Source organism: Triturus cristatus, chromosome 4_1 (assembly GCF_964204655.1).
Source record: "Triturus cristatus chromosome 4_1, aTriCri1.1, whole genome shotgun sequence".
NCBI lineage: Eukaryota > Metazoa > Chordata > Amphibia > Caudata > Salamandridae > Triturus > Triturus cristatus.
In genome coordinates, this window is record NC_140585.1 from 679,860,619 (window position 1) to 679,886,001 (window position 25,383).

Sequence of the window (25,383 nt, forward strand, 5' to 3'; positions counted from 1 at the left end):
ACGCTACCAATCTCTTATGCTCCTGATGGATTTGTACCATCATATATGGAATCCTAGCCTTCTCCAACTTGGCTCTGCTACACTGGAACAAACTTCCTGTATTCCTTTGCATATGCCCAAGTATAGCTGAATTAAAAAAACACCTGAAAACCTGGTTGTTCTAAATGCTGCTTCTGCCTCACCTACCTGCCGTTACAGCACTGACCTGTCTCTTCTGGGATGAGCCGTGCACTATATCAAGAACCAAATAACAACAAAGGTGGACAGGCTGCAAGCAGGACTATTGAAACACAAAGGCATTGTAGAGTGCACGTGTCATAAAAAAAAAAGTTGCTTGTTATGTCAACAGGAATAAAAATAATTTGCATAATTTTTCATACCACTGCTTTGTTCGGAAATGGGTGATGCAACACGAAAACACTTTTTTTCTGTCAAACACTAAACATTCAAACAGGGTAGAGGGAAATAGCAAAAGTCACAAGAGCAACCAAAGACCAACACTGGAAAGCCAATGGCTGAACGTGTTTTCGCATTTGAAGTATGCAATGCAGACTGCATCAACACCGCACATCTGCTATATGCAATGGGTCAACTTCAATAGGTGATCTACTGTTCCAGTTATAGACCCATTTGGCTGACCACACCAGAAAATGTAATTAGGAGATTAAAGAGGTCAAAGTCGACAAGGCAATACAATAAGAATTTAACTAGACAAAAATATTATTCATCTCAGAATCTTGAAAAGATCACCAGAAGTCAAATAAACATTATATTCCAATGTCACATATAAACAAAGACTTTAAGAGGTTAGTCAAGTTCTGGCTAACAGACTTGAGTTGTTAATCTCTAGCCAGACAGAACCCGGATGGGATTCTCCCGAGTTGTTCCTCACTTGACCTGAGAACACACCTGCATTTCTTCTGTGTAGATAAGGTATTACAGCGTAGCAAAGATGCTTTTACCTCTCAGTGCAGAGAAAGAAATTGATCAAAAAGTGCAGCTACAAACTGAAAATGCTAGAGAGCAGTAGAGAGAGAGAGGAAGAGAGAGGAAGAGAGAGGAAGAGAGAGGGAGAGAGAGGGAGAGAGAGGAAGAGAGAGAGAGAAAGAGAGAGAAGGCGAGAGAGAAGGAGAAAGAGAGAGAGAGAAGGAGAGAGAAGGCGAGAGAGAAGGAGAAAGAGAGAGAGAGAAGGAGAGAGAAGGAGGGAGGAGAGAGAGAAGGAGAGAGAAGCAGAGAGAGAAGGAGAGAGAAGCAGAGAGAGAAGCAGAGAGAAGCAGAGAGAGAAGCAGAGAGAAGCAGAGAGAGAAGGAGAGAAGCAGAGAGAGAAGGAGAGACAGAGAGAGAAGGAGAGAGAGAAGCAGAGAGAGAAGGAGAGACAGAGAGAGAAGGAGAGAGAGAAGGAGAGAGAGAAGGAGAGAGAGAAGGAGAGAGAAGCAGAGAGAGAAGGAGAGACAGAGAGAAGGAGAGAGAAGCAGAGACAAGGAGAGACAGAGAGAAGCAGAGAGAAGCAGAGAGAGAAGGAGAGAAGCAGAGAGAGAAGGAGAGAAGCAGAGAGAGAAGGAGAGAAGCAGAGAGAGAAGGAGAGAGAAGGAGAGAGAAGCAGAGAGAAGCAGAGAGAGAAGGAGAGAAGCAGAGAGACAAGGAGAGACAAGGAGAGACAAGGAGAGACAAGGAGAGACAAGGAGAGACAAGGAGAGACAGAGAGAAGGAGAGAGAAGCAGAGAGAGAAGGAGAGAGAAGGAGAGAGAGAAGGAGAGAGAGAAGGAGAGAGAGAAGGAGAGAGAGAAGGAGAGAGAGAAGGAGAGAGAGAAGCAGAGAGAGAAGCAGAGAGAGAAGCAGAGAGAGAAGCAGAGAGAGAAGCAGAGAGAGAAGGAGAGAGAAGCAGAGAGAGAAGGAGAGAGAAGCAGAGAGAGAAGGAGAGAGAAGCAGAGAGAGAAGGAGAGAGAGAAGGAGAGACAGAGAGAGAAGGAGAGACAGAGAGAGAAGGAGAGACAGAGAGAGAAGGAGAGAGCGAGAGAGAAGGAGAGAGCGAGAGAGAAGGAGAGAGCGAGAGAGAAGGAGAGAGCGAGAGAGAGAGAGAGAGCGAGAGAGAGAGCGAGAGCGAGAGCGAGAGCGAGAGCGCGAGAGCGAGAGCGAGAGCGAGAGCGCGAGAGAGAGAGAGAGAGAGAGAGAGAGAGAGAGAGAGAGAGAGAGAGAGAGAGAGAGAGCGAGAGAGCGAGAGAGCGAGAGAGCGAGAGAGCGAGAGAGAGAGAGAGAGAGAGAGAGAGAGAGAGAGAGAGAGAGAGAGAGAGAGAGAGAGAGAGAGAGCTGCCGCAGGACCCAACTATTACTGATCAAGTCAAACCTTTGTAACGCCATCCCCAAGGCAGAAAGAAACTGCAGGCATTCGAGTCAAAATTATCAGCCTCAGAAGTGGCACTAGGGGGGGCGTGGCTTGGACGCCAATGGCTGCCTGAGTCCGGGGCTCCGATGCACCGGGACGGACTTCCTTGAATTCTGAAAGTTTTTCTGCACCCCTGCCGTATTCTCTGGCAGTTCCCGACGTCGGAGCATGATGCGCGTCTCGTGAGCTCCACAACAGCGTTTTTCTGTAAGGAAATGCCTCACTTTTACTGTTTTTCGTGAGCGCCTCAGCGCGGCCGCCATTTTGTGTGCTCCATAGCGCGCAAACGATGCCAGCACGTATAATCGAAGCCCTTTCAATGCTGCTCCGTGTTGTATCCCAGAATCTTCCCTCACTTCTTCAATGGTCTTAAGAGGTGAATATGATGAGTTTTTTTTTTTTTTTTTGATAATGAATGCGCAGGAGACGGATTTGATAGCAGGAATTCGTTTTCTGTGACATTTGTGTGACGTCGCTGTGGCAACACAGAATTGGTTTCATTTTGCAGGCAGGTTTTAAATGGAGTTATTCCTGTCATTGGGCAAGGTTGTTTTATCTTTCAGCCTGATTGAACTATTTCTGGTAGCTGCATCAGTGGGACATGCTACTGAGTCCCATGCGTTGTGCTGAAATCAACTCTTTTGAAAGTTTTTATTCTCTGCTGAAGCACTGGGAGTTTTTGTGAAGAACGCGATAGCGACAAGCACAACATACCTGGCAGCTTTTTATGAACGCGGCTGGAAGCCATTCAGCTTTTCACAGAGATATTAATTTTTCGAACTTCTTTGAGGGGCATTACAGTTGAATTTGTGTGGAAGATAAAGAAATTCAGAGTTATTTTGAGTCTCATTACCAGTTGTGCGTCTCTGACCCTGGTTAAGAGGACCACTTGACTCCTGTGTTCCACTCCGCCTGCGCGGATCTTTTGGTGCTTCTGCTGGTTTCTGTGCTTCTTCATCGTTCTCTCTGAAGGTTCTTGGTTTCCTGCGGTGCCTTTTCTCAGTTAACATCGGCTGCCATCTCACTGCAAAAGTCATGTCGCTCTGCTGTCTCCGGCCTATCCAGTCCTGATATTTTGGGATGTGTTTTTTCTGCAATGCCATTTACACCAGTCTTAAGGAGCTTTTTTAGACCTTTATTTGTCTCTGCTGCGCACCATCCTCTCTCATATTGGTTCCCCGACAAACTCATCCTGACTGTTTCTAGTGAAGTTCTTTATGCTCTAATCACGATTGTGCTGGTGCTTATACTGCAATACTTACTTCGTTCACTCCATTGTCTCTCCGCTCAAGTATCTATGGGCAAATTACGTAATCCGAAGTTCGTTTTTGTGCCCTCAAAGAGTTCTTCTACAGCACCATCTTCCTCTTCCTCAACAACTGACTCTTCCTCTACTTCAGAACAAATGGCGGCGGCGGCCCCCAACCGTCTCTCCTCGTCACAGTCATCTTCAAGTAAGTCCTCTCCTCCCTCCACGTCATCTAAACGCTTGAAACAAGACTCTCCCCCTCCGGATAAATCGTCATCTCCTATCTCCATGGAACTTCTTCTGGAGGAGATTCGTGCTTTACGTCCGTTTGTTGAGGAAACTAATAATAAAATGCAGCTTTTTGAAGAGAGATGGTGAACTATGGATAACAGAGTGTCTTCTGTGGAGCAGCAGGTTTCAGAGATCCAAGTTCACTCTCAACGTATTACCTCACTGTAAAAATCTGTGCTTGCCCTCCAGCAACACACTGAGGATTTAGAAAATAGAAATAGGAGGAATAACCTGCGCATTTATGGTCTACCTGAATCTTTGGAAGGTGATGACCCTGTCTCGTTTTTCTCCTCCTTCCTCCTGAAACTTTTGGATATGCCTGCTACCACCTGTCTTAGTATCCAAAGGGCTCACAGACTTGGTCCTCGTTCATCAACTTCAACTAAGCCTCGAGGAGTCGTCATTTTTTTTCGGAAATTCACAGATCTACTTCTAGTACTCTCTGCGGCTAGATCCAAGCGCCAAGTTACCTGGTTGGGTCAGAGGGTTTTCTTACTCAGGATGTTTCCAATGCTAGTGCAGCAAGAAGGAAAGAATTTTTGAACCTTCGCGCTCCTCTACGCTCTCTTTGTGCCAGATATGGTTTATTCCACCCCTGTACCTTCTAAGTTACTCATCAGAATCATACTTGGACTTTTCAAGATCCAGCGGAACTTTAAAACTTTATCCACATTCATTCCAATGTCGGCATGGATACTTCTACTTCTGCTAGTGGTTGAATGTTTAACTCTCCCTTTTCTTGCAGGTTTTCTATGATAATGTTTTTTACATTGCCTTTGTTTATTATAGTGTTGGTTCGCCTTTGATTAATTCTTATGAGTTTCTATTATGATGTTTTCGTTGTCTGTCGTTGCTTCTGTTGGTTCTCTCTCTTTAAACTCCCTTTTCTATCCCATTCTTATTATTGCTCTTAACTGTTTGATGGTTTCCATTTCCATTCTTATGCATTTCCCTATGTGTTTCTTTCATCATCAGCGTTTCTTATATTTATTTTCCCTTCTTATATTTATTTTCCTTTCCCAGATCGATTGGTGTGTTCCCCTCTTCCCTTTTCTGGCTTGTCCTCTTCATCTTCCGTCCTGGTGCGGTTCGGTCTGGTCTCCTGGTTCCGGGAGGTCATTCTTGTTGCGTCTCTCCATTGTCCCGATATCCTCTTCATGTCCCCTTCAGGTATGTTTTTTTCAGTCGTCCTTTTTGGATTTGTACTGCCTCTTCTTGTATTTTTCTCTCTTTACACTCCCCCTCTTTTCCTTTTATCTCTGCTCCTCTTATCATTTGCTTTCAATCTTTCTCTGTTTCTATCATTATCCTATCTCCTTATTGTTTATGTTTCAGTTTTGAACTCTTTATTTTTCTCTTCCTTTACCTTAATTCAGCCTTTTTATTTTGCTTCTATTCTCTTCCACTTTTTGCAATTTTCTTTCTCTTTATCTGTTGCTATAGGTATTGTTTCTGTTAATGCTATCCAGTGTTTAAATTCAGAGTAATTTCCAGGAATGTAAAAGGTTTTATCAATCCCATTAAACGTCAGAGGATTCCTTCCCACCTTGCTTCATATAACCCAGACATAGTTCTCTTACAAGAGAATCACCTCTCTAAGGCTGAATCCCTCAAGTTAAAGCGTGGTTGGGTGGGTACGGTTTTATTCTCTCCTTCTACCAATAAGAAGAACGGTGTTGTTATTTTGTGTCATAAAAAGTTGAAATGTAAAGTTTTATTACAAGAAACAGATTCTGCGGGTAGGTGGATATTAGCTAAGTTATCAATTAATTCTATTCCTCTGACTGTGTTTAATGTTTATGGCCCTACACAACCCGATTTACTTTTCTGGCCCTCAATTACGAGCAAATGTATTCAGTATAAAGATGACCTCTTCATTCTAGGTGGTGATTGTAACCAGATTGTGGACCCCTTTCTTGATCGTAAGTCAACGGTTCGGTTCATACCTCACAAATCTCACAAACAATTTCTAGATACTATTTCTCAAGCACTTCACTGATTCTTGGAGACTCTCACACCCTGACACCCTTGACTTTTCCTTTTTTTCTCCTCCTCATTCATCTTTCTCTCGCCTTGATTATATTTTTCTTTCTCTCTCCTTATCGCAAAACTTGCTCATCAATCAATCTTCCTCTATCAAACCCATACTCATCTCGGACCATGCTCCTATTGTAACGGATCTTGACCTCCTTCCCCCGCATCCCAAGCCCTCTCGTTGGCAATTTAACAATTCTCTTCTTACTGATCCTTTTTTCTCCTCTTCTTTTCGCTCTTTTGCTACTGATTTCTTCTTGTTAAACGATGTTTCTAACATCTCCCCCCATCTTCTCTGGGACTCCTTTAAAGCCACGGCGCGCAGGTTTGTTATTGACTTGGTTTCCAAAAAGAAAAAACATTTTCTTCAGAAGCAGAAAACTATACTAGCTCATATTACATCTTTGGAGCATAAGTTCTATTCTTCCCCTAATAATTCCGTCTCTCCGGATCTTATTCGTGCCAAGCTCGAATTTAATAAATCTACTACTGATAATGCTTCGTCAATGCTTCTGCGCAGTAGTGCTCGTTTTTATGGTGGTCGCAATAGATCAGGGAAGCTTCTAGCTAATTATCTTAAGTCACGCAAGGAGCGCTCTTTTATTGATTCTATTTATTCTTCTGATAACACTTTGTTACATACAGCTCAGGATATTCTTGACCAGTTTCAGTTATTTTATCGTACTCTTTATACACCCGAATCTTCTCCCTCTCCCTCTCTTGTCCAAGCTTATTTTGACAAACTCCCTAAACCCTCGACTTCTCATCTTAGTTTCCCAGACCTGGAAGTTGATCTTTACATGAGCTCTCTGCGGCTTTGAATATTCTCACCAAAGGTAAAACTCCAGGTCCTGATGGTTTTTCAGTTGAATTTTATTTACACTTTTCTGACCTTTTACATCCCAAACTTCTTTCTCTCTTTCAATCGTTTTATTTGTCGGGTACAGCTGAGGGTACATTTCAAGAAGCCACCATTTGTCTTATTCCTAAGGACGGTTGCGATCCCAAATTCTGTAAGAACTATCGTCTGATCTCTTTAGTAAATGTGGACTATAAACTCTTTGCTAAGGTATTGGCTTTACGCTTAGATCCCCTTATGCCCCACCTCATTGGTAAGGAGCAATGTGGTTTCGTTAAAGGTCGGCTTACCTCTGATAATTCTCGCCTTTTCCTTAATGTTTTAAATAAGGTTTCATCTCTTTCTATTCCCTTAGCGGCTATTTCTGTTGATGCAGAGAAAGCCTTTGATAGAGTTGATTGGTCTTTCCTATTTGCTTCATTGCATTGGCATGGTTTCGGTCCTCATTTCATCTCTTATTTCTTTGTTGTATTCTTCTCCTAAAGCTTCGGTTCTGGTCAATGGTCAAGTTTCTTCATATTTTCCTCTTCAGCGGGGTGTTCGTCAAGGCTGCCCCTTATCTCCCTTACTCTTTGTTCTCGCTCTTGAACCCTTTTTGTCTTCTATTCGTAACAATGATTCCATTTCAGGTTTTCCTTATGGTGATAATCAATTGAAACTTTCTGCGTATGCGGATGATATTCTTCTATTCATTTCTGCTCCAGATTCTTCTATTCACCCTCTACTGTCTGAGTTTGATTCTTTCTCTCAGGTCTCGGGATATAAAATAAATTCGGATAAAACTGAAATTCTTCCTCTTACAAAATGTTGCACCCCTCATGCCTTCTCCCCCACTGGATTTGCTTGGAATAGCTCCAAAATCAAGTATTTAGGAGTATGGTTTTCCAATTCTATTTCCTCTTCAATTACCCTAAACATGTCTGCGGTTTTGTCTCGTATTGAACTATTATTTTTCTCCTGGAACCCTCTCTTTCTTTCTTGGTGGGGGCGATTGGACTCAATTAAAAATGATGATAGCCCCCATTTTAATTTACATTTTTTCCATGTTAGCCGTTCACATCCCCGCAATTTATTTTAAACGTATTGTTTCTTGTTTGTCAAAATTTCTTTGGAACAAAAAGAAATCTAGAATCTCTTTAGCACGGCTTCGTAAATCCAAATCCAATGGTGGTGTCAATTTCCCAGACTTTCGTCTCTACCATAACTCATTCTCTTTTCGTCAGGCGTCCAGATGGCTTGCGTCAGTTCCTTCTCCTCTCGCTCCTCTTTGGCTTCACATCGAACAAATATTGTTGTTGCCCTTTTCTTTTGGAGAGGTTATACGCTTCTCTGCCAAAGCTCCACCTACGTCATTTCCTTTATTTAGACATACCTCTTCTCTTTTAAAGCCTCTTTTCACTCCTACGCCTATTACTCGGGAATCTTTTCTGGGTTCCACTGTTTGGTATAATTCGCTCATTCTTATAAATAATAGACCCATTTTCTGGAAGACTTGGAGGTCTCAGGGCATCATTTGGGTGAACCAGTTTTTTGACGGAGAGTCTCCTTGTTCCTTTCCTCAATTTCAGATGTCCTTTCAATGCCCTCGTTCCTTTTTGCAAAAGTTTGTTACTCTGATGACACTTATCCTTGATATTTTTAACTCTCTTCCTTCCTCCCCTTCATCTGTTTCCCAGGCTCCTTTTCTTAAAATTCTTTCAACCCTTCCTAAAGCCTCTCTCATTTATAAATTCTTTTCATCCCCTAATCCCGATCGCCCTAAATCTAAATTGGAACTCTCTTGGGAAGCGGACTTGGGTTGTGTTTGGTCCGTTGCCCTATGGGATAAGCTATGGTCCAGATCTTTGAAAACTTCTCGTTCTGCCTCCCTCACTCAATCTTTATTCTACTTGTATCACAGACTATATTTCTCTCCTCTTTCTCTAGCCCGTTTTTCTTTCTCTTCTGATTCTAATTGTTGGACATGTTCTGCCCCGAACGCTAACCTCTTCCATCTTTTATTCTTATGTCCTTCTGTTTCTCAATTCTGGCATACTGTTTGGCTATACATCTCTCGTATTTTCACACTTTCATCTCAGTATTCTATCTCTACCCTTTTTCTAGGCAGTTTATCGGAGTCTTTAGATCTTCCTCTACACTCTCGCGGTCTCTTTGACCTTATGCTTGCTCTACCCTTTCAACACATCTCCTCTGACTGGAAATCCCTCGCAAAACTCTCCATCCGTCACTGGTGAAATTCTCTATGTCACTTTCACAGGCTTGATACTGCTTTTGCTTCCTCCTGTAAGCCTACACAAAATAGGGATCTCTTCTGGTTACCTCTTACCTCATACCTAGATCGGATGGTTCGGAAGAATGTCTCAAATATCACTTCGGAAAATTTTGATCCGCCTTGAGGGAATTGCTTCTTCTCCTATATTAATAGTACAAGATTTATTTATTGTTTTAATTGTTCTTCTACATTATCTCCTGATTGAAGTTTTGCCTATAGCACCCACTCTTTAATGCATAATTTTATATTTTCATAATATGTTATTACCATTTCCCTTTCTTCCCTTTTTTATTTCTTCGTCTGCTTTCTTCCCTTCCCTTTTTCCCATTTTCCTTAAAACTGTATAAAATGCTTTTGCTCGTTTTTATATGATATTAGCTTGTTTAATGTTAGTTAATTTCTATTTCCTTATTTCTTCGGCCATTGCCGATATCTTTGTACTAACATTTTTTTTTCGAATAAAGCTTTTCAAACATAAAAAGAAGTGGCACTAGGCAAGATGTCCACAGTTTCCGCTGCTCTTCCCACCGGTCCGTTAAGTGCAACTAGGATCTATTTGCCAGAATTGATACATCACAGCCAGCAAAATAAAGATAATCCTTTTAAGTTTAATAAAACGTTTATTCTAGTTTAAACAAACAGTAAAACATAAATGAAAGAACACTCGTACAGTATTAAAAAAACTCACAAAACGATTCCAATTATCTCCACTCATCATCCCTAAGAGAGCAATACACACAGTTTGCATTGTACAAGGTAACGTGCGGCAATGACATGCTGCCAACAGTAAGGACATGTGTGGAAGCATTGGCAAATGACACGAGTGTTTGAGAACCCTTCTCCAACATCCGAGTACATAAAAAAAACAGACACAAAGTTCTGCTGATGCCGATAGCCATCCTTTGACCTGCTCTTCTCAACAATGTCCTGAGCTTGGTATCAAGACATCTCAAATATTTAGGAAAGACCTGTAAGGGACAGTTAGAAAACACAGTCACAGACAACTTCAACTACTGGACAAAACTGTTCCCAATGTACTACTGACTTACACCTCTCAAAGTGGAGCACAGCGCAAATCATCAAGATGCTATTAGCATTCATATTTTTTACTGCTTTGAGATTTCACCACTTCGGAGGAGACAGAAGATCCTTGTAGATACTGATTCTTGCTACAATGTGCTGATGTTGAAACAAGGTTCAGACTGATTTGCATATGGCCATGTCTGAACTGGGGTGGTGGAGTGAGCTAAAGAATGATGATGGATTAAACCCAGATCAGTTGAGTGGGGGTGAGTGTTTGATTTGCTCAAGCGCTCTGTCCATCATCCACTTTGATATCGCTTTGTTCACCCTAAGTTGGCAGGGTATGCCCAGACGTGGGTCCCTTGCTCACTTCGCCACTGGATTCAAGATAGTCTGGCTGATGAGGGTTATGAACCCGAAACCGGTCCCAGGATGCTGGTTTCCGGTCCAGGGAAGACATGGCTTGGCAGTTCGGGCTGGACTGTTCCCATGAGGCACAGGGTCAGACTGATTGGCATATGGCCATGTCTGAACTGGGGTGGTGGAGTGAGCTAAAGAATGATGATGGATTAAACCAAGATCAGTTGACTGGGGGTGAGTGTTTGATTTGCTCAAGCGCTCTGTCCATCATCCCCTTTGGTATAGAAACAAGGTTCGAAGCACTCAATCTCTATGTCCACGCGTGGACCAGTGGCCCCTGACTAGCAGGCACAGACACATACTGTGAGGTACTCTAAAGATTGGTCTACTCGAGCCCCAAAACCACACAAGAACTTCTAGCTGCGGATATGTCCAGAGCGGCACAGCTGGAGAGAACCCAAACTTATTGAGGGAAAGGAGCAACTCAGGCTTATACTGTCACTACAGCATGGAGCTCCAGGTACACTAAATGCAACAGAGACGCGTGCATTAAAAAGAGCATGACTTACTACAAATTGAGATGACAACACACAACTGTCAGGGATAGATAGCTACGCCCAAGCGATGGCTAAACTGTGCTCCCGGAGGAAGTGGAAGGCTTAGAGTAGTACATCCCATAGCTAGTGGATAGAAGAGGTGATTCACATGGCAACCTAAGGGGCAGACTACAGACCTGAAGACTAGAGGTGCACCAATAACCAGCTATAGGACTCAAAGCTGGACCATCAAATCAGACTGGGAGACAATACTGTCTACAAGCAAATACAACTATTTTGACACAACTGTACCAGGGCTCTGAATGCTGCCTCCTAATCACAGTGAACACTACCATATGAATAGGACCCCAGGCATGGGTAACTCGCCACTATAAGTAAACCTAACAATGCACGTTCACTAAAGTCAATACTGTACCTATGCTATTTTACCATTTGGTTTCTTCAAACACTTGACTTGCTTAGAGGCAGCGCCTGACGTTAGAAGAACTTAAATTTTCAGTCTCTCGTTGAACTGACGGGTTGTCATCCTGCGGACAGAGGAGCTACATCTCATGAAGTTTCTAATGCCATTACTGTTGAAGAATTCTTTTGAAAACCAGGCACCACACCTGTGTATGTACTTTTAATAACACATACTGAACTGAACGCTGCATCCAGACATCCAATTTATTTAGTAGGGACACTTGACATGATTGATTCCCAAAGCACTGGAGGCACCTTGTGCAATCCGCACAAGAGTGAAATACACTGATCAGAGATGAACATTAACATACACCAACCAGAGCTGGGGGAATGCCACAGAAGCAAATAATTATCATGTGATTCATAAACTCAAGGAACGTAAGTGGCTACTACTTCACAGCTCTCCCGAGGATCAAGTCCACTCTGGATGGTACAGGATACCATGTTACCCCTTACAGAAAAACAGATCATTAGCACTAAAAAAAGAAGACACCTTTCTTTGACACACCCTACGACGACATAATGCTCCTGAAGGAAATCTAAACTGGTGAGAATAAAAAGCACTCAAAATGATGAAGAGATGAACCAAAACGTGGTTTTGTTAGAACAAGAGTTCACATGCGTCTGTAACTGCCGGCAATTTTCACTTTATTTTTTTTATTTTTAACGGAGTTGCATTCATTTTTGTTAGGAACGGGGAGATTTGCCCAGAATCACAGGATGTTCAGCGTCATTTCAGAGACTTGAACCCAGTTCCCCAGCTTTAAAGTCGACCGCCCTAGCAGTTATGCAAACTCCTCTACTTGTAGCTTCAGAGTGGGAGTGTTTCATAGAGTATGACACGCTTAGACTTGCCAGGAACAGAACGTGTGGGATGTGCGTTTGAAAGCATGAGAGAGAGAAATGTGTGAAATGTACTTCTCTGTCTTGGAGATTAGTGTTATAGGCAGTGGTGCCCCAAAGTGCATTATGTTGTACATTGGGAAATTAAGTGTGTGATGCTTTAGGCAGTGGTGCACAAATGTGCATTATGTTCTACATTAGGAAGTTTTATGAAGTTTTTACTATTGGCTTTGACATGCTCTCATGCCACCTTGAATTCCGACTCCTGAGTTGTGCACGCAAAAGCAGGCCCCCAGGTTACACACGTTATTTAGGTTATTCACGTTCAAGATTGCTTTCTGTACTTTTGGAGAGGTTTTATACTTTCTCAAGCTTCACTAAGATAAGGGGCTGGAACATGTCGGAACGCAGAAGAATACGTGAGAACTCGTTTGCCTTTTGGAATGCTTGTGGGAGTTTATTTTTTTTGTTTAGTTGTGTTGATACAGTAACTAAAGTATGCAATGAAGCAGGTAAACAGCGATGTAAAAGAATCAGTAATAGAAAAACGTGCACAAACCTTTCAAAACGCAGAAAGTTCGTGCACACAGACACTTTTCAGATTTCAATATTGTTCAGAAAAAGCAGCAATTTCAAGTCTTCTAAGTTATATCAACTAAGGCACTCAAACTGCCATATATCAAAGTGCAGCACAGCACTGTTGAAGAAACTTAAAATAAAACATTGATGTTTCAAACTTCAATGAATAGAAGACATACCAAGGAGAATGACCTCAACTGAGCATAGCCTTGGGAAGTAGTTACACAAAACATGCTAAAGCTTTATCAAAGAAATCTAAAAATAAGAAGGGCAAGTGTATATCCGAGATGCATGAACTGAAAAAACATCCTCATTCCCATTATAGAAAGAATTTCGGGTGAAGCGTGTGAACGCGCCAAAGCACTGTTATTTACCTCTCTGAAACTAGTAGTAGGGTACGAAAAGGGGTAAAAGTAAGCATGTTTCGATAGGTTTGTTATTTAATGTTGACAAAACGGCAGGTTTGCAAGAACAGAGGTCTATCTTTCCTTTTAAGCTTCTGCTACTCTTACCTGAGACACTTTGCCTGTTCGAATCGGATTCCCCGTTGCTGGTGTTTGTGCTGGTTGAAGAGCTGTTATCAACTCCACCCAGGAGGGGGCGCAAGTGACTCACCGAGACTTGCTCAATGAACGATGTTCCATATTTTCGAAAATACCACCATTCAAATATCTAAAATTGAAAACAGAGATTTTACAATACACATATTTTGCGCCATGTATATTAATGTGCCCAAATTAAACAAAGGTACGTACGGTACATAGAATATGATGTGGTGCGACTAACACAACAAACAGATGCATCTTATTGCCGGTATTCTCAGGCCATTAGTCACACATTTCAACAACCCTCTTCTATCCCCGGCACCCCATTTTAGCAACTGTAAGAGAGACACCCTGGACGATGTGGGATCCGTATCCCGGATTCATCTGTGGTAGAAGAAGGAGTAGTTTATTTTCTGTAACTCCAGTTCTGTAGTAGGGGTATCTCTGTTATAGTCATAATCTAGTGAATAGTCCCGCCCATGTGCGTGGACCCCGGAGCAATAAAAATAATCTCTTAAATTGTCAAGCCATGCAGACCTGCATCTACACTTAAGAGAGGATTCAAAGACAGATAATGCAGTCCAGTACTTCAACTAGAAAATTCCACCAACATCCACAAACAGCACCGCCTGCCCAGCTTTTTCCACAGAGAAAAACCTGCCTCTACCAGCAAAAGCCTCTGAATGATAGAAAGGGAGGAATGGACAGACAAGCCCCATAGGCTGCCATTATGTGGCTCAGAACAGGATACTGTGCCTTTAAGAAAACTTTCCAGAACTTTTCCAGTAACCCAGAATGCACAACAGGTCCCTTTACTTTCAGTTCTTTTTGAAGGCGTAACACGCCAGACCTGTAGCATTCCTTACATTAACATTTATCTCTCCACCGGGGAGGAGGGCGGGCGCTTATGACTATAACAGAGATACCCCTACTACAGAACTGGAGTCACAGAAAAGAAACTACTCCTTCTGTAGTAGGGGATCTCTGTGTATAGTCATAATCTAGTGAATAGAATGGCAAGCCCATGCCCACACCAAAACGGCGGTGGAGAAGACTACAAAATAATACCACTACTGTGCGAACAAATTTCGCAGCGAAGCCTGCCCAACCTGAGCATCTGCCCTGGCATCCGTGTCCAGACAGTAATGCTCAGCAAAGGTATGGACCGACCTCCAAGTGGCCGCCTTGCAGATTTCTGCAATTGGAACATTACACAGCAAAGCAGTCGTGGCAGCTTTGCCCATGGTGGAATGAGCCTTAGGTTTACCCCCTAAGGACTTATTAGCCTTTTGGTAACACAATTGTATACAGGACACAATCCACCGAGAGATGGACTGTTTGGAGGTAGCAAGACCGGTCCTGACTGATACATAATTGATAAACAATTGGTCTGACCTACGAATATCTTTGGTCTTATCAAGATAAAACTTCAACACCCTCCTAATGTCCAGGGAATGTAGAGACCTTTCCGCTGGAGAAGAGGGATTCTGAAAAAACGTAGGTAAAGTTATGGTCTGGTTGACATGAAAATCAGAAATAACCTTAGGAAGAAATTTAGGGTGAGTACGCATAACAACCTTAGCAGCATGAAATACCGTAGAAGGTTCCTGGCAACACAACGCCTGAAGTTCACTCACCCTGCAGGCCGATGTAATGGCCACTAGGAACGCCGCCTTCCAAGACAGGTGCTGCAACGAAGCCTTGTGAATAGGTTCAAAAGGATCCTTCATCAATCTGGACAGCACCACATTCAATTCCCATGAAGGCGAGGGAAGTCTGACAGGAGGGAACACTTTCTTCAAGCCTTCCAAAAAATCCTTGATCACAGGGATCTGCGAGAAGGACGTCTGTGAAGGGCATTTCCTGTAAGCAGTCAAAGCAGCAAGATGAACCTTAATGGAATGGAAATTAAGGCCAGACTGCGCCAAATGCAAAAGGTACGGAAGGATGACATCTTCCTTACATGTCGTTGGGTCAAAGTGCTTGGACTTGCACCAGATGCAGAATCTCTTCCACTTGTAAGCATAGGACGTCCTAGTGGGAGGTCGCTTAGCCTCCTTCAGTATATCCATACAATCTGCTGGTAGATTCAAATGGCCATATAGCACTATCTCAGGAGCCATGCCGCCAAACTCAAAGACGAGAGGTTGGGGTGCACCAACTGCCCCCCCGAACTTCGTGAGAAGGTCCGGCCTGCACGGCAGCAGTATGTGAGGAAGGAGAGACCGGTGAAGCAGGTCCGTGAACCACCACTGTCTGGGCCATTCCGGGGCAATCAGGATCATCCGCGCCCCGGACTGGGACAGCTTGATGAGCACCGCCGGAATCAGGGGAATGGGTGGAAAAGCGTACAGAAAGCTGTTCGACCAGTCGATCCATAGCGCATTCCCCAGCGTCCCCCGCTGGTAGTACCTGGCTGCGAAGTCTCAGCATTTGCTGTTTTCGGCGGTGGCGAACAGATCTACTTCTGGAGTCCCCCACCTTGCGAAGACGTCCCAGAGTACTTCGTCGTTTATGACCCATTCGTGGTTTTCCTGAATCAGTCTGCTCAGTGCGTCCGCCTGAACATTCTGCACACCTGGCAGATGCGTGGCCGTAATCGTCAGTCCTCGGGCCAGAAGCCAGTGCCAGATCGACTGCGCCTCCTGCGACAGAGTGCGTGATCTCGACCCCCCCTGCTTGTTGAGGTAATACATCGTGGTTGTATTGTCCTTCTGTACAAGCAGCGAGTTGGTCTGGAAGGACGGATGGAAGGCCTTCAATGCCAAGTAAACGGCACTGAGTTCCAGGAAATTGATGTGGTACGTCGACTCCAAAGGGGACCACTTTCCTTGTATCTGTAAGTCTCCGGAATGCGCTCCCCAGTCTTGGAGAGACGCATCCGTCACGATACTCTTCATGGGAATGTCCTTGTGGAAGGGAACCCCCCTGGGGAGATTTTCCGCCGAACACCACCACTTCAGCGACTGAAGAGCATGCAGAGTCAGCCGTATCTTGTCGCGCCAAGAACCTGTCCTCTGATCCCACTGATCCTCCAAGCACTCCTGCAGTGGTCTCATGTGCAGCGGTGTGTGAGGCGTAAGGAAGATACATGAGGCCATCGATCCCAGCAGCGAAGACACCTTCCTCACGGTCGTCGATGGAGCGGTCATAAGAGCCTGAGCCTTCCGAAGGAGTGATAACCGTCTCTCCTCCGAAGGAGACACGCTTGCTGACAGCGTATTGATGGAGGCCCCCAAGTACTGTATGCACTGGACCGGAGTTGGGACAGACTTGGACATGCTGACGTGCAACCCCAGCTTGTTCAAGAGAACGCATGTCTTCTGGAAGTGCGCTTGTGCTTCAGAGAAGGAGAAGGCCTTTATCAACCAATCGCCCAGGTACAGGTAGACAAACACCTTGTTCCTCCGCAGGTGTGCAGCTACCACTGCCATGCACTTCGAGAAGGTCCTGCGCGCAGACTTTAGCCCAAATGGCAGTACTGTGTATTGAAAATGATTGGCGCCGACTTGGAATCGCAGGAACTTCCTGTGCTTCTGTGCAATGGGCACACGGAAGTACGCATCCTGTAGGTCTATGGCACAGAGCCAGTCTCCCCGTTGCAGCTGAGGGTAAATCTGATGCAACGATAGCATGCGGAATTTCTCTCTGCGAATCCATTTGTTTGCTTGCCGCAAATACAGAATGGGCCTGAACTCGTTCTTGTCCTTCTGGCGAACCAGGAAGAACCGAGAGTACAGACCTCTTCCCCTTTGAGACAGAGGTACGTCTTCCACAGCCTTTTTCCTAAACAGGATGTCTGCCTCCGCCTGGAGCTCTCTCAGTTGATACTGTGAGCTTACCAGCGGAATCGCTGAAGGCGGGCTGATGAACCGAAGACTGTATCCATTGCAAACAATATTCAGCACCCACTTGTCCGGAGTAATTTTTCTCCACTCTGCCAGAAAAGATTGAACGCTTCCCCCCCACTGGAGTGGGTAACGGTTGCAGGGGAAGTAATCGCTCAGGGCCGAGACCCAGCCGGGCCCTTGGTCGTTGTAGCGGACTGCTGGCCTCCTCTACCCTTCTGGCGCTTCTGGAAGGGTTTCCGGAACTGCTGCTGCTGTTGTTGCTGCTGTCCCGAGGCCTGCCCACGCCCTCTGCCTGCAGCCCCGAACAGTCTCTGGAATGGGCGCTTTTTCTTCTCAGGCTTCTCTAACCCGACAGCCTTCAGGGTCTCTGCCTCAGTCTTCATGCGGGCCATTTCGTCGTTCGCATGCTGGCCGAACAGGGTTTCCCCCGAGAAAGGCAGGTTGGCCACTCTTTGTTGTGCCTCCGGTTTGAGTGAGGTAAGGCGGAGCCAAGCGTGACGCCGTTGGTTGATGCCATGACAATATCCATGTGACGCTAACAGAGACACATCCGCCGCCGCGCTGATAATCTGATTTGACACCAGCATCCCCTCACGCAAAGTCTCTAGAAAGTCCTCCTTCTTGTCACGAGGCAGCAGCTCCGCGTACTGCTGGAGAGACTCCCATAGGGCACGGTCGTAGCGCCCCAACAGAGCCCCAGCACTTGCCGCCTTCATGGTGGTAGAAGCCGTCCCACAGACCTTTCTGCTCGCCGAGTCTAGCCAACGGCTATCCTTATCAGGCGGCACTGTCGAGGAAGGAGTGGTAGCATGCTGCTTCCTTGCCGCCGTCACAATGACCGAGTCCGGTTTCGGGTCCATCCTCTGAAAGGTCGGGTCCGATTCTGGCGCCAGATACTTCTTCAGGAGCCTTGAGGGGGCTGGTTTCGTCACCGCCGGAGTGAAGAACAACTCCGTAGCGGGCTCCACCTATCCCGGCACTAGTGGCAGCAGGGGGCGAGGCAGGTGCTTCTTGTGCAGCGTCTCGAAGATCACAGACGTCGTAGCTGTTGGCACCGTCACAGTGATACCTAGCTTGGCCACACCCCTCAGTAGCAACTCCTGGAAGGCGACTATATCGTCGACAGGCGATACTCCCGTCCCTGGCGAGTCTAACAGCTTCGGCGAGTAGTCCCTGGCAGACGATTGGGTGCGGGATCTGGCTCTGCGCCTCCTGCGGCGTCGCCCAGATGTCGATGACGACCGTCCACGGCTCCGTGATCTTCCTCTCCGTCCGGAGCGGGAGCGTGATCTGGGCTTAACCTGGTACCGCGGCCTCGGAGTTCTCTTCGGCGGCGTCGGATACCTAGGCAACGACACCGACCGTGGCGGGGCCACGGGTGGGCCTGACGGTGTGTGAGGCGGAATGGTATGAGGAGGAGGAGGAGGAGGAGGTGGAGGCGGTGGCATAGGGATCCATGGTGAGGGCTCCCTTGGCAAAGGAGGAAAGGGTGGCGACCTAGGCTTAGGAGGTGTATACACCACCGAATACACCGAGCCCGGTGACTCCGTTCTCTTCCTTTGTGATCCCGAGGGACTCCCAGCGTTAGGACTCCTCCTGCGCTGCCTCGGTGTCGATGAACGCCTCCTCGACGGCAAACGCCTCCTCGACGGCAAACGCCTCCTCGACGGCAAACGCCTCCTCGACGGCAAACGCCTCCTCGACGGCAAACGCCTGTGACAGGTCCTCGACGTCGGGGATCCCCTCGACGGTGACCTTCTCCTCTTTGCCGATGGCGAACGGCGACCTCGCCTCGACGGCGAGCGCCTACGCCGGGACTGTTCTCGACACCGATGACTCGACGGAGAAGTCGACTGTGTCGACGAAGATGTCGCCGGCGGACTGCTCAACTCCCTCGACGTCGAGCGTCGACGCCGTTTCTCCCTAGAGCCCTGGGGAGACGGTGAACAGACTGCAGCCATCCCCCTCGACGCCATAGTCGACGCAATCGACGGAGAATGGGGACGTTTGCTGGGCTTCCTGCCCCTGGGGAGCCCCCCAGGGGCCTCAGCATGGGCAGAATCAGCCCGTCCTGACCCACCTTGTGCCCTCAGCCTTCTGTCCTCCAGGCCTAGGAGCCTGATCTTCATCCTTTCTCTCAGGGTCCTGGCTGAGAAGGATTGGCAAATGTCACACTCCTCTGGAACATGGGACTGGGGAAGGCAGACGATGCACACCCTGTGTGGGTCCGACCTGGCCTTCTTTCTCTCGCACTCTGGGCACTTGTCAAACAAGCCAGGCATGTTGACAACACAGAGCACACACAAGAAGGAAAGCAACAAGGTACTTAATAAGCACTTGAAAAGTGAACAAATCCAAATAAACCCTTGAAAAGGGAGAGCTCAATGCTCCAGGGTCCTGCTAGCAGGAGCCGGAAAAAAGAACTGAAAGTAAAAGGGACCTGCTGTGCATTCTGGGATACTGGAAAAGTTCTGGAAAGTTTTCTTAAAGGCACAGTATCCTGTTCTGAGCCACATAATGGCAGCCTATGGGGCTTGTCTGTCCATTCCTCCCTCTCTATCATTCCAGAGGCTTTTGCTGGTAGAGGCAGGTTTTTCTCTGTGGAAAAAGCTGGGCAGGCAGTGCTGTTTGTGGATGTTGGTGTAATTTTCTAGTTGAAGTACTGGACAGTGTAGCCTGTGGATATAGGCTGCATTATCTGTCTTTGAATCCTCTCTTAAGTGTAGATGCAGGTCTGCATGGCTTGACAACTTAAGAGATTATTTCTATTGCTCCGGGGTCCACGCACATGGGCGGGACTATTCACTAGATTATGACTATACACAGAGATCCCCTACTACAGAACTATTTCTTCCCTTATGACAATTTCATGGGCACCCACAGACTCAGAACCCCATTACCGTCAACAACTATGTAATTCTTTGCCTAAAAGCTCATTACTGCTAAAGGGCTTTGATTAAAATGGCAATCCTGTACTCCGCACTTTATGCCCTTCCTGCATAATAAGCGATATGGCACACGTCTCCCATACAACTGCTTGCAGCAATAACACCAGTGCGCAAGTCCTAGATATATATATAAAGCGGTATAACACTCTGCATTAGGATGAGTAGCGCTATACAAATAATAAAAAAACAAAATAGTAGTATTTAAATTGTTATTTGTGTAAATACTGGGACAGAACAACACATCTGACATTCTTTCAGTGCATGCATATGTCTGTCCCTGAACAAAGTCAAAAGCATGCCTCTCTTAAGCACCTGTGAAGTGATCAGCTGTGTGACTTTGCTTCCCCCTCCATTGCATTCAGGCTTGAGACTCCTGATAGGCCCCATCCCAGGTACTCCAACAAAGAGGTCTAATGGCCCCTTCATTTGGGCCTTGGTTATGGGACCCAGGGCGAATCTGATAAGCCTCCTCCACACCTGAATGTTGTTACTTGTAAGTAAAGCAGACTGCGTGCAGGCGCTGCTGAATGTGTCCCTGTGTCTAACAATGACACCAGGACAAGTTTAGCATATTTCTGTGGGGCGCCATTGCCTAATTTGAGCAGGTGGTTACCGGTGCTCAGCACGCCCCTAATAGTCAACATTGGGCTTGTGACAGTCTGCCACAAGGTGGCTGTGTTCAGCTAATTTAGAGATTACCACAACATCAATTTATTAATTCAATATACATTAAAAAGTCAATGACATGCCGTCTAAGCCATTTTTAGGTCTCGGCTAGCGAAGGCTGCGCTTGCGCAGTCTCGCTCGCGAGAGATAATGACTTGGGAGAAGAGGGGCTTGAACCCGCCCCTCTTCTCCCCTGTTCTCCATTGGCTGGCCTCGTAAATGCTGGCCAGCCATTGGAGAAGAGGTCCCGTCACTCCAATCATGCCCCGTCCTTTTCGGATCGGGGGGCGTGTTTTTTGCGAAAAGTCTCAGGGAGGAGACAACAGCAAAACACGCCCCCGAATCCGAAAAGGACGCTCCCTTTCTCCGAGGCATTTCTGCTGCCTCGGAGAAAGGCGGTGGTGTCTTCCGGTGCCCTCGTTCCTCTTTACTTGTTTTTCCACTGGCCTGTTTCGAACCCTCCGTTTACCCCGCCTTAAATATCAGCTGCTTTTGTTTTTGCTCTGCAAGGTCGTATTTTATTTAGCAGTTCCTTCTTGTTAACTTTCTAATCCTGCCTCGGCTTTAACGTCTTTGCGTGGCCTGTGCCTGCTCCAGGTGCAGTTAGTAATAATTATTGTGATATGTGCTTGTGAAACGCGTCATATCCTGTTTGTGTAAATCTAAACTATTTAAGGCGGTAGTTGCTTTGATTTTACCCGGATCGGGTGAAGTTCGCCCACCCGGCCCTGGATTTAACTTTGCATTTTGGTGCTTACGTAAACCAGACTGAATGCTCTTTTCCCATATGACCTCAAGTAACTGGAGATTTCTGCTGCTACTGCCCGCTGGACTCGCTTGCTACTGTTTTTTGACATCGGAAGGATGAAAGGCAGAGGTGGGACCCACGCTGGTAGAAGTATACAGGGTTTTCTAGCTTGCACCTCTGATTGCTGTTCACGTGAAGGCCCTGGAAGGCTGAGAGACATTTTCTATTTCAGGCTGTGATTACACTCCTCCCACTCTGCCACTTCGGAACGTCACGCGCTCCTGATTCAGAGGCGCAACAACACGCGCCGTGAGCTGAGTCATTGTCAGCGAGCATCCCCGGCGCCTAATCCCTGCATGGGGAGGGGCAGAGAGGCAGGGGTGGACTCGAGAGGTCCCGCCCGCACTACCCAACCTGACTACGTGGTGCTATGCTATGCTACCACGTTATTAAATATTGCAAACCGGAGCTATTGTATTACAGTTTATTCTGCGGGCATTAGATATACAAAATACGGACATTCTCTGCTGCAGCAAAACAGCGGTGACTGTCAAAAAAGTCATGAAACGAGATGGCAATTTTACTTATTTGTTTATTTATAGTCTTTGATATAACGCTATGCCGCCCTTCTAGGGTGTCCGAGTGCTAACTTTGCATGTGCATTTTAGGATAGAGTGAAAATAAAATCACAAAGAAAATGTATTGACAGGCCAGCACTTGACAAGCAATGACAGGCATCTGCATTTGCGATTACGCTGACGATGCTATAACAGTGAGACAATCGGTATTTATAGGGTGTAAAACATGCATCGACATGAGGCTAGCCCAGTCTCACAGGGGCGGGAGCACAAAATAACAATATCATATGGTGCTAAACAGCATCCCAGCGTAACTGCTTCCTTTCTTTATATGGCAAAAAGGACTATTTTGCGATAAACGAGCAGAAGACTGCAATCTGTATTATGGTGTTAGAGAAGAAAGCAGTGCAAATTAATATCTTTTGAAGAGTTTATGGACTCTGGCCAAGCAGAACTAGCTGACTCCGTCCCCTGCAGAACTACTGAGGAAGCAGACCATGCTCCCCCAGAGAGTGCATAGCCTCCACCCTCCCAAGATGGCTAGCCCCCATTCCAAGATGGCTTCCGCCATTCCTGCTAAACACTATTGGACGCAGCAATTCTAGGTCATACAAGTTATTCCCCATTCAAGAGAGTTTTAATCATAATCGCTCTTCGATCACAGAGGGATATCATTGGGTAATGTTAATTCTGGCCCTAGTATCTCTCTGCAGAGTTATGTGGCAACTTGTAAAGAGGACCTGACTGGTAACATCTCTACTGGATACATGAACAAGCATTTACAATGCAACGGTCTCGGCATTATTAAAGTTAGAGCTATTGTTCATGGCAATGCCATTTCTTTAAATGTTTTAAAAACAAAAACATAAACAAAAATAAATGTCATGAGCAATGCCAATAGCTCTAACTTTACCAATGCCGAGACCATTGCATTGTGAATGCTTGTTATATCTTTGGGAGCCTGGAATAGCCCGAACTCTCGCACTTGGAGTGTGATGATTAGTAGTCGTGTTGTTACTATTACTGGTAGCATGGCAGGAGCAATGTGTGGTGCAAGCTGCCGTGCCTCCTGGCGAGAGTCCTTGCACTTATGTTTTTACAGATTAGGCACTGGTGAGGCCCAACATGTTAGCAGGGTAGACGGCATCCACCCTGTGAAAAAAGTGGGTAGACAGCGTATAACCTCGACTTGTGCCCTGAATAACACGCCATCTTGCTCCATTCTGCTAAACTACACCACATACACACAGCTTTTAGGACAGAAGATCATATCTCTTGTCCCACAGTAACTCCTGGTAAGGATAGCCTGAGGCTTGCAGGTCCGCTGCAGACATTACTGAACAGACAGCAGCATAACTGATACCTCCTTCCACGAGATAAAGCAGAACAAGACAGAAGGGGTATGGCCAAGGCCTTCTGATGCCCTGTTGTAGGAACGAGGAGTGACGCTGGTGCAGCTGTGCAGTAAACGCAGCAGCGGCAGGTGAAGCTGGGCTTAGAGAGGTCACCGTGAATATGCCAGACCCTGCTCTGCCCACCACAGAGCAGGAGACAGCAGAAAAGACATGAAAATGGAATAGGAGTTCTGAGAGGAGGAACCCCACTGACATGGGGGGCCAACAGCACCACCATGGTGGGCCTTAGAATAGACCCCAGAAGAAAGAGCACTAAAAAGAGACCATTAGGCGAAATAATGTAGGATGGGGGATCCTGTAGCACAGAGAGGCTGGAGACTTCCCCTCTCTGGATGAAGCAGACACAAGTAAAGAATATGTCTTAAAATTGAGTTGAGTAATGTCGCCTTGTATGTATTTATATGGCATTTCTATAGTGTGTTTGTGCTGCCTGCCCGCCGTGCCTCGTGGGACCCTCTTCTCAATTCAAGGAAATAGGTAAGTGAAGTCCGCCGCCCTAATTGCACAACTAAATTAAACTAAAATGCACAAAAAAGGACACTTACGAGGGTAAATTATATTCCGGTTCACATAGCTGCCATGGTTTCCGATTGCTATGTGTGACATTTTCATAATTTTAGTATAATAATGAGTGACATTTCAACGACTACGAGTGACACTGAGAAATTACACCCATTTGAGCAACGGAGGTTTGTAGATTTACATGTGCAATGTGTAAGAGCAGTGGTTTGCAGATTTACATGTGCAGTGTGTTAGAGCGGGGTTTGCCGATTTACGTGTGCAGTGTGTTAGAACAGGCTTGCTGACTGGCCTGTGCTGTTTTAAAGCTGATTTTGCCGGCACCCCTCGTGATATGGAAGCATTGCCTGTCACAACTTCCTCCAAGATGCACAGCAGCTGGAAGGCCAGCGCTAGGAACTATGCTGCATAAACATTCCTGGGAGGCTGTATTTAATTCCTTTATAATAGCCAAGGAGGAGGGCAGAATGCAGCAAGAATAAGCATTGGCTGATTGTGGCTAGAGTGAGCCTGAGAATCACAATGCATCTTTTTTCATTTATTCGAGGCAGATGTAAGTTAAATAAAGATGGTTACCATTTAGTTCTGTCTGTAGAGCACTAGGGAAAAATCCAAAGGTGGCTAGGACTGATGACTCCTCGAACTGTCGCAACAGGTCAGAGGCGGTGGTGCGGGCACAGGCGCGGTGGGAGCAGTGGCGGCTTCAAAACTAAACTTGCAAACATAACTTCCGCCCCCTCTCGCTTCCCACTTAATGAATTACATTCTGTCTTGGGCGGCAAATGGGCCCAGTGTTGCCGTCAATGAGAGCACATCTCAGCCGGCCTGGCCAGAGCAACTGGAACCACCTCCTGGCAGATGAGATGTATTTTTAACTGGAGCAGTGCAGTTACTCTGCACAGTGTAGTGCAGTCTGTCACACACTGTGGGCTGCCAGAGCAGTGCGCGGTCTGAGCTTTGTTTAATGAGCCCTAATAGCCACGCTGCATTCCATTTGTCTGTAACTTCAGGAGGCACTATAAACACGTGACTTTGCATTTTGGTGCGGTGATGCACACCTCCACACCAAAATGCGTTAGTACCACGCCTGATGCGTGATACTTGGCTGGGCTGGGTTCACAAAATCTGCTGATATCGCTGAATTTCTGTGTGGGTGAATAAGTGAAACTGGGAAGGATACTGGTTATTCCTGGGTGGGTTC

General features: G+C 46.0%; 1 protein-coding gene across 12 annotated transcripts in view; it reads right to left on the reverse strand.

Annotated features, from left to right (window-relative positions):
* The window catches only part of ST7 (suppression of tumorigenicity 7), a 614,758-nt gene that overhangs the window by 189,808 nt on the left and 399,567 nt on the right, over positions 1-25,383 (reverse strand). For all 12 annotated transcript variants that reach the window (XM_085653135.1, XM_085653132.1, XM_085653133.1 and 9 more), the window contains exon 3: positions 13,425-13,584. In XM_085653135.1, coding sequence (XP_085509261.1) covers positions 13,425-13,584 — 160 coding nt within the window. The remainder of the gene's footprint in view (positions 1-13,424; positions 13,585-25,383) is intronic.